Consider the following 10,194-nt stretch of genomic DNA (forward strand, 5'->3'; position numbering starts at 1 on the left):
GAAGAATAGCATTATGTAATGCTGTATTATGATTTTTAAATAGTTTTAATAAATCGTGCATCCTTAGAAAACTTCCGGTATTGACAGCCCTACATCTTTACCATGGTTCAAAATGCAATGCATAGCACATTAAAATAATTGAAATTATAATATGACATAAATTGCATTAGTATCAAATCAATAGCCGAAAATTCCACATGTTTGTGAACATATATAAGCAACCTGAAAGGAATGCACGGGATGGATCCATCTAGGGCTTTTTTCTTTTTCGCTTCTCATCGCCAGACAGCAGTTGTATTTTCCCGGGTATAGTTGTCACAAGTTTTCAGCCAGCAGCAAACACGAGGCGGGGCGCGCGCGTTCGGGAAATGAATGGCGTGTCATGGAGGGAGGGCAGCCGAACTCGACAAAGCCGACCTGATATATAGTATTTTATTATTATTTTATTATTACTATTCAGTAAATATATATTTGTTTGACAGAGAAGCTGTGCGCAAACAGGAATATTTATTCATTTATTAAAAAAAATACCACCCCAGAAAAAAGGGCACTTTCTCTCAAGGAAGAAAAAAGGCAGGGGCTCAAGCCCCCTTTTATGTCTATGTGTGCACGTGCCTGCTCCACCCCATCTCCTCACTTCTAGTTCTATCTATTTTTTCCATACCGGGGGGAGTACTCTTGGTTCGGGCCAATATTCCTAGCTCAGAGCCCTCCCCCCGGACAGCACGCCAAATACGCATAACTTTTATTCTATTGAATATATGTAGGCCTACATGTGAACTCGTGAAACAGTCACTTTGTCGCCTCCTAGTGACGTAATGTTGTAATTGATACAACCGTTATTTGAAGCGGCAAGTTAGTTTTAAAATGGGATTTGATCTGTTTGAATCGAGATCGCGATCTGTAGACACATTGATGTGGACGTGTCGCATTAAAGCATTTCAGTGGGCTTAAACAGATCACCTTTTACAGCAGAATTAGTTGAAAAACAACTAACCGCAATATGATTTTCAGTTAATTCATCCTAAAATTCAACATTAGTAAGCTGACTTATTTTTCACCATCAGTCGCGCGCTCACTCGAGATCCCCCCAGTTCTTGGCTAATTTTCAGTCAGACTTGTAAATTCATTCACTGGAGAGTCGCTCTGAACGGATCATTGAATCAATGATTTGTTCACTCGAGAAATTTGCGAATGAATTGTTGATGTATTTGTGAACTGATTTAACAGGATGAGCACGAATCGGACACTGCTTTTGCGTCTCTGACTATGTGACGTTTTCTTCATTTTAAAATAAGGAGTTATGTTTTATGAAATGTATTGGAGTAAAAAGTACAATCTTATGCTTTGGAATGTAGTGAAGTAAAAGTAAAAGTTGCTCAAAATAAAAATACTCGAGTAAAGTACAGATACTTGAAAAATGTAGCCTACTTACAGTAACGAAGTAAAAATAGGCCTACTTAGTGTCCACCACTGGATGTATTGCTCTCTTTTTGTTAATGTTTGTTTTTGAAACTGATACTGCTTTTGGTTTCGTAGTGGTCTGATCCACTGCTATTAGAGAGAACTGCACTTATTTCTCTCCTCCCTCAGTCGCCTGTTCTCGCCTAAATTTCAGGCGAGGCGCATCTCAAACGAGCCCAATGTCACGCTGACCAAAGGCAGATTAACTTGTGACGTAGTCAGAACGTACCATGTTTGCTGGGTAATCACATGCACGCGATCGCCATCCCTCTCATTATCATCTCCGTGGTCCTTTCTGATTGTCAAGATACTGAGAGGGCCAGTGGGGAGAGTAGTCATCTCCCGAGGAAACGCTGCACAGATACTACACTGACCAAAACGTAACGTTACGGTCATGTGAAAGAGATTGAAGAAAGGAAATGTTTGTTTTTGTGCGTTAAATTAAGTCATTTGGAGTTGTGATGGATTAACTTGTCAGGAGACGTCAAGGACTTTTTCTCGATTTTCTCTGTATGAATAACTAGCGAAGGGTACAAATACGCGTTTTTGCTGTCTTTTTAATCTGCAACCAATATCATAGTGAAGAGGCAATTGCCATAGGTTTATTAAAGCCTTTGTAATTTTATCCCCAGACCTTTGGCTGTCAATGGTATGATTAAATTGATTAACAGTTTTAAAATAGTGTTTATTAACCATACGTTTAATACAAATGATGAACACGAGATGCGTTGTTTGTTTGCTCATTCTCCTGTCTGGAAACCTCGTCTTAATAAGTGCTCAAGGGAAGAATTTTTCTCAGAGGCAATTTTCCACTGGACCCGTGTCTCCAACTCTCAAATCTGCACTTGGAAAAGGCAATGTGTTCAATGATTCCATGCCTCGACGACCAAGAGTTTTGCCGCCTATGTGCACAGGTCCCACGGAAATCAGGGATACTTTCAAGTATATTAACACCGTGGTTTCATGCCTTGTATTTGTAGTTGGTATAATTGGAAACTTCACGCTGCTCAGAATCATTTATAAAAATAAATGCATGCGTAACGGTCCTAATATCCTCATTGCAAGTCTGGCGCTCGGGGACCTGTTGCATATCATTATAGACATACCCATCAACGTGTATAAGGTAAGCAAAGTTTGCAGAACCGCTTTTTTATTATTTAGTCTTTAATTATAAAATACCTTTAGTTTTCTCGTTTATAACCCTTTCTCCTTTTTATGACCTTAAAAAATAACTTAACAGGCGTTAACTTAAGTGCACATGACATTTCATTCAGTTCACTTGGTTGCAATAAAAGTAGCTCACAGTTTTGATATCTGAAACAGGTCAATGGCATTTTATGAGAATTCCAATATTCAACCAAGTATGTAGATAAATTCACACATGCTTCTAATTTAACTTTGGGAAGGCTTGAGATGTAATCATTGAGACATGGGTCCACAATGTAAAAAAGTTGCCCTAACTTAAAAAAGAAAAGAAAAAAAAAGTTAACCATACTAAATATGTCCAATTCAAATAGCAGTTTCTAATAACAGTCTATTTAATTTAATAAGTCATTGCCAATGCAATTAAAAGAGGTACATATATTAAATCTGAAAGTTGAAATGAGATCCATATACATCTCAACACACAAAAATGTGTCAACAAATGTGATCAAGAATCATGCAGCATTAAAAAAAGGGGGATATAAGATTAATATAAAGATCAGATTACATATTGAACAATAAAAAAAAAATAAAAAAAGCTGAAAACCTTTATGTATAATGCATTATAAAGGTGTTTATAATGTACGTTATAATGCATTATATCTTTTCATAAATAATTGTAACCGAAGTTAAAATTCATTATATTTGCACATTCCTTGTTACATCTGAAATTGATTGTCATGTGTTTTAATGCATTATGCTTTCTAAAAGTATGTTCAGGTAATAGATAAGTAATGTATTATAAATGCTACAATTATTCATGAGACCATACAATGCATTACAAGTTGCATTACAATGCATAATTAATTAAATACTTTTCTAAACGGTCCTATTCAATCCACTCTGAGCGGGATTCAACCCGGCATGGGAGGCGTGCACCCTAACAAAGATGCTAAAGAATGCAGTCAGTGGACTGAGGTTTCATACACAGCTCTTACTAGCTTGCTTCCATTATACTTTTTAATGCATAAAGGCTTTAAAGGGTTAGTTCACCCAAAAATGAAAATTCTATCATTAATTACTCAACCTCATGTCATTCCACACCCTTAAAACCTTTGTTCATCTTTAGAACACAAATCTGAGAGCTGTCTGACTCCTCCATAGACAGCAAATTTAGCCACCAGTTTCAAGGTACTAAAAGACATCATTAAAATAGTCCACATGACTGCAGTGGTTCAAACTTAATTTTATGAAGCGACGAGAATACTTTTTGTGCGCAAAAAACAAAACAAAAATAACTACTTTATTCAACAATATCTTCTCTTCTGTGTCATTTTCCTACGCTGTTTACATTCAGGGCCTCCAGATTCTACGTCAGAAAGCCGGCTCAGTATTGGACAACTCTGTTCACGTAAGCAGCACAATGCATGCGCGTGATGCTGATGCAGGATCCGGCCAATAACAAGTCGGCATTCTGACATAGAACCTGGAAGCGCTGAATGTAAACAACGTAGGAAAATGACAGGGTAAAGAAATGTTCTGTTGGCTCTTATTGACACAAAAGTAAATGTCTTTCAGCTTCTGGCAGAAGATTGGCCATTTGGTGTTGGACTTTGCAAACTGGTTCCTTTTATACAAAAGGCTTCAGTTGGCATCACAGTTCTGAGTTTGTGTGCACTGAGCATAGACAGGTATCTGTATTTTGTTGTATTTGTTTGCTTTTAGCTCTTAGTTAATATCTAGTAACACCAATTAATCTTGCATCTGGCACTGAACATTGTCCCAAGGTTTCGAGCAGTGGCATCATGGAACCGCATCAAAGGCATCGGCGTCCCCAAATGGACAGCTATTGAAATCATTCTGATATGGATGCTGTCCATAATACTTGCAGTGCCAGAGGCCATCGCTTTTGATATGATCACAATGGATTACAAAGGAGAGCTGCTTAGGATTTGCTTGCTCCACCCTATGCAGAAAAACAAGTTCATGCAGGTCAGTTTGCATATGTACTTTAAAGAGGCCCCATGTTGTTGTGTTTGTGCCTGTCATGCAATAGTTGGATCAATGGTACATAATAATTGGACAAACCTGAATACTGATAACAATTACTTGTCAATGGTAATTTGGTATCTTTGTTAAATTCCAGTTTTATAAGTCAGCCAAAGATTGGTGGCTTTTCAGTTTCTACTTCTGCATGCCGCTGACGTGTACTGCCATCTTCTATACTCTTATGACCTGTGAAATGCTTCGAAAGAAGAATGGAGTCCAAATTGCACTTAATGATCACTTAAAACAGGTCAGAGCACTCTGTCATCTATGACTTGCACTGTATATTCTTTTGAGAGAGAAAATATATATAAAATATAACATAAAGACAACATTTTATACTGCCTATAGGACGTAAAAAGCTTATTCACTTTAATAACTTGTCCCAAAGTTTAATAATACTCTGGGGATTGTTTACTTGTCATTATGTGTTAATGCATTATGATTGTCACTAAATAAAAATAAATAGGCAAAAGACATGATTGTGCCCTACAGAGGCGTGAGGTGGCTAAAACCGTGTTCTGTCTGGTGCTAGTCTTTGCACTGTGCTGGCTTCCACTGCACCTCAGCCGTATTCTTAAGCTTACCATTTATGATGAAAGAGACCCTAACCGCTGTGAGCTTTTGAGGTAAGATCACATCAACTATTTTCAAAGGCTTCTCTTGTTAAAACACTGCAATGTTTTTCTAAACAGTTAAATGTGGCTTTTGGAGGACAACAGTTCTGGCATGTAATCTAGAAACAAATAATTTCTTTCTCTTTGGTCAATCACAGTCTTAATAATTTTATAATAAAGTTTGTTTGTGTGTTTGTTTACCTGTAGTTTCTTCCTGGTTCTTGATTATATCGGGATCAACATGGCATCAGTGAACTCATGCATAAACCCAATCGCTTTGTACATGGTTAGCAAACGCTTCAAGAGCTGCTTCAGAGTAAGAACAGACTGACAGATAATGATATACTGCTATTATGTAAAAATATTTAAAATAAATATAGTAAAAACTAGGGGTGTAATGATGCACCGCAAGTTGGTTGAAAAACTATGAAAATATGTTACGATTCAAGTCGGTTGAGATGTTAAACAAATCACCATACAAATTTTAAGCAGCAAGGGCTCTGTTTTTCATGGCAAAAGTTGCAGCATTTGTTAACAGTTAATGCACTGTGAACTAACATGAACAAACAATTAACATTTGTATTATCATTAACATTAACATATTAACATTTTTATTATCTAAGATTAAGCAAAGATAAATAAATACTGCAGCAAATGTATAGCTCATTGTTAGTTCATGTTAGTTAATATATTTAACTAATGTTAACAAATGACACCTTACTGTAAGATTCCAACAGATTTTTTAATAACGTAGATTATTTTAGCATATTTTTTTCTAAATGTGTTCAAAAGTAATTTTTGAAAGTGTAAAGATACAAATTATAGCAAATATTAAAATCTTGCCTTTATAACGATGTGAAACCTCTGTCACTGTTTTACTTAGATTTTACTTCTTATATCTGCAGCTTCTTGATCAGACAGACATTGCAGGAGCTGAGCCGAAACAAACCTCCTCCTGAGAAAACGGCATTGGAAGATCTAATTGGACGATTTTTTTTGGGATTAGTTTTTTTGGGATTAGTAACTTTCATTTATAGTTGGTCTTAAATTTCATTTTGTTAATAAATCGTGAGAAAATCATATTGTGAAACCAATATTGTGAATCGTATTGCATCGTGAGTTGATTGAATCAGTACATCACTATCATTGCCAAATTTAGGGAAAATAAAAACTCCTATGTCAATGTACTAAATAATGTCTAAATAGATGGCTACCATTTATATGATGTTGTCAGTGAAAACAAAAATATATCAATTTTTGTCTTATCACTGAAATGAAAGTCTCTAAATATGATAATAATAGGATAATATTTGCATATGATAATAAAAATGTTTAATACGCAGGGCCACTTTCCACAGAACACATTTTTGCATTCCTCTGTACTGCTTTTTGATTTTCTGTATAATATGCATTAGATGGGCTTCTTGCTATTCAACATGTCGTTATAAACGTTTAAATTTTAAAAAACATGTTTTGAGATTTTGCATTCATTCAATTATATTTTTGAATGCAAGGATGTGTGCTGTGTAAATGGTTTTCAAAGATTTCAATATTTTGTTTATTCACCTGTATATTTTAAGCAATTATTCAGTTAATCTTAATTTTCTTTCAAGTGTGAGCTATAGGCATACAGCATATTTACTTGATTTCTTGTGTCCTGCTGTAGTATGATACATATTCCTTTTCTTTCTCTGTTCCCTTCCAGTCATGTCTATGTTGCTGGTGCCTGCCTCCTGAAATGTTAGTCATGGATGACAAGCAGTCCTGCATGAAGCTGAAGGTGACAGAGCGAGGATCTGAACAAAGCAATAGCCGTGCCTCCAACAAATACACTTCAACTTAGGCACTGATCTGCATACAGGTATCGGTGGCCTACCAATTGCATTTAACATTTAGGCCTAGCTAATACCATTAAACTTAACTCTGAGTCAGCTTGTGGGATACTCATAATAAGTGAATATGATGCTACAGCATGAAAGGTAAATCTAACTTTGTGCTAGAAAAGGTACAAAGAAAGGTATGTATCTTTAAGTCCCAGTTTTTACATTTAATCCTGACTGGCATTTTTTTATATGTAGTGTTAGGAACTGCTTTAAGTTTGATTTAACATTGACATCCTACAGTGACCAAGAGAGCTCAAAGCGCTGCAACTGATGAAAACACATGCAAATAGAAAAAAAACACCAGCAGATTAATAAAACATCATCAGTTTGACGACACACGTGCTGCAAATACTCACAACACAACCGAATACAGAAATGTGCTGCAAATAGCACAGACCACAACAGAAATGTTTTAAGGAAACCCCCAACAAGTGACAAACCTGGCTGGGACATGCTTATTGTTCAATATCTACTCGTCAGTGGTGTTTTTGATGACCTGGGCTGGGTTTCCCGATAACGTTGTCTCTTAGCGCGCTACGAAGACTCTAAAGATATACCTTAACTGAAGATGTACCGTTTCTAGGCGTGTTCCCCGAACTATACCTTATGAGGTTGCTTAAGGTATATCTTCTTAAGTGCGATGTTACCAGGTGCTGTCCATGGCGTTGGTGCTGAATTGGTTGATATCGATGGCTCGAGAGTCGATAATTCACTCTATACAGGGGCTGCTTCACTGCATTATGTGAGAAATCAGTGTTCTTTATAAAAAGAAGCACTTCAGAAGTAAAAATTGCATTTATCAGGACTCATGGTGTCACGATCATTGCCCGTTCCTGTTCACTCCGGACTCCATTTCCCATAATCCTCCCTATCAATCACATGCACTCACTCCACCAATCACCTGTTGCCACATACAGCCATGCACACTCCACACTAATCACCACACCCAGCTGATACTCATTACCAGGACTATAAAGGACTCACACACACACCACCTCACCGCGAAGTCTTGTTTCCCCAGTGTACAATTCCGAGCGTTTATATCTTGTCTGCCTTTCTGTTACCGTTGCTGCCTATTCCTGTTTCTTGATCCGTTGCTGCCTGTCCTGACCCTTGCCTGGTATACCGTTCTGTGTATGATATCCGCCTGCCTCGATCTACTGCCTGTACCCTTACTACGATTCTGCCTGTTCCTTACTGTTCCTGTTTGTTCCTGTTTTGACCCTGCCTGTACGACCACTCTACTTTAATAAAATGCTGCATATGGATCCCTGCCTGAGTCTCCAGTCGTTACACATGGGATGTTATAAAAGTAATCCAAATTGCAAACAAAATCTATATTGTAATTTATCTATATTCTGGGGGCGCGGAGCCCCCATCAGCGTGAGTTTAAGGCGACCGTTATTTAGATCAAATTTTTAATTCCTTGGAGATGCGTCATGCAGCTGACAGACATGTGGTATCGCGTATATATCGTGTTTTTTTTTTGTTTTTTTTTAATATTCACAAACTTGTTAACTATATCATGAATTTTATGATATATTCTGATTGTAAAATATGTGGAAGTGAATGTGTTTTGTTGCGTTGCGCGATGAGTTTGCACGGCAGTTAGTGCTGTCGGATATACGAAATCTTCCCCGAAATACATAAAAGTATGTGGCCGGTGAACTGGGAGAAAAATATAGTAAACTGTATTGTTTCATAAACAATGTGTATCTGATATGAATAAAACAGTTCGTCCAATTATAATCGAAAGGGTTATTGTTGCAGCTTCCGTAGACATCAGTGTAATTTGAATTTAAACTATACATGTCTTTTTTTTTATGCAGTAGCCTACTTAATTCAAATGTGTATTTAAATGTCTGAAACCTAAAATAAAGCGTGATGAGGTTAAAAACACAGAATAGTTGTGATAACGTTACATGACAAGCGCAGAGCGCGCGTCTGTCTCTGGTTCAGTGCCAAAGCACATTTGAATTTGGCAGTGAATTGTTTTGCATTTTATTCTTTGCCATAATCCTAATCGAACACTGGGTGTATTACAGCTTCAGAATTATATTCGTATTGACTGTCAACAGTGATAAGGTATAGCTAAGAGTGCTCCAGACCAACCTTACGAAAGTATGACAGAAGGTATACTTAACTAAGAAAGTTTCGGGAAACACGTATTAACATTAAGGGGTAGCCTACAGCTTAAGGTATAATTTAAGAACGACGTAGAGTTAAGAAGGTTTCGGGAAACTCAGCCCTGATGAGTTTTTTTTATTATTATTATTATTTTTTTTATTTTAACATTCTGATCGTATGTGTGTTGTGAGTATTTGTTGCGCATTTTTGTATTTGAAAACATTGTGCGTATTTGCAGCACGTGTTGTCAAACTAATGATGTTTTCTTAATTTGCTGGTGTTTTTCTATTTGCATGTGTTTTCTTCAAAGTTTAAGATGCCGTGGGGAAAAAAAAGTCAAATTCATCCGACTGATTTAACACTGATTCAATATCTCAGCATTGACACTGTCACGCTATCTGAACAACACTGTGCAAGTTTTTCCCAACCTTCATATATTCATGCTTCACGGAAATATTAAACCAAATTTGAATGTGACTTCACATGCTCTCTGTAGTTCCCTGTACATTTAATGATTTTCCAAATGTCATAAAGCAATTGATTGTAAGAACAATGGTGGGTTTGTTTGTGGTGTATGTATTTAAAGAATTGCCTTACAGACATTTTCATGCCATTTAATGAACTCTAATACAGAAGAGGGTAACACTTTAGAATACTAGTAACTTTAGTAACTACTATTTTTTTCATACCTCCCAGAGAACTACTAAGAACTACTATATACATATTTTCATAATTAATGTGAATAATGCATAATGTATAATTAATTCTAAAGTGAAGATCATGGTAACCCACTAGTAATTACTGAAGTATTACCAAATCCTTCAGAAGGAATTGCAAATTATTTGGATCAGTATTCTAAAGTAAGAAACATGATAACTCTCTAGTAACTACTGGAGTCATTGTAAAATTTTGAG

At 36.5% G+C, this 10,194-nt stretch overlaps 1 protein-coding gene across 1 annotated transcript; it reads left to right on the forward strand.

The window, feature by feature from the left end:
- Nucleotides 1-1,593: 1,593 nt before the first annotated feature.
- ednrba (endothelin receptor Ba) lies at nt 1,594-9,983 on the forward strand. The gene is made up of 7 exons (XM_048179612.1): nt 1,594-2,587; nt 4,186-4,298; nt 4,395-4,599; nt 4,754-4,903; nt 5,149-5,282; nt 5,478-5,586; nt 6,976-9,983. The coding sequence occupies exons 1-7, from the start codon at nt 2,174-2,176 to the stop codon at nt 7,111-7,113; spliced, it is 1,263 nt and encodes a 420-aa protein (XP_048035569.1). The 5' UTR covers nt 1,594-2,173; the 3' UTR covers nt 7,114-9,983.
- Nucleotides 9,984-10,194: the final 211 nt, after the last annotated feature.

The sequence above is a fragment of the Megalobrama amblycephala genome, unplaced genomic scaffold, assembly GCF_018812025.1.
Source record: "Megalobrama amblycephala isolate DHTTF-2021 unplaced genomic scaffold, ASM1881202v1 scaffold253, whole genome shotgun sequence".
NCBI lineage: Eukaryota > Metazoa > Chordata > Actinopteri > Cypriniformes > Xenocyprididae > Megalobrama > Megalobrama amblycephala.

What these genes read in the sequence shown, in the direction of transcription:
- ednrba (XM_048179612.1), top strand. Translation starts at nt 2,174, where the DNA reads ATGATGAACACGAGATGCGTTGTTTGTTTGCTCATTCTCCTGTCTGGA. An exon ending in TACCCATCAACGTGTATAAG is followed by an intron (nt 2,588 to 4,185) that starts GTAAGCAAAGTT and finishes AATGTCTTTCAG; the next exon opens with CTTCTGGCAGAAGATTGGCC. An exon ending in AACCGCTGTGAGCTTTTGAG is followed by an intron (nt 5,283 to 5,477) that starts GTAAGATCACAT and finishes GTTTACCTGTAG; the next exon opens with TTTCTTCCTGGTTCTTGATT.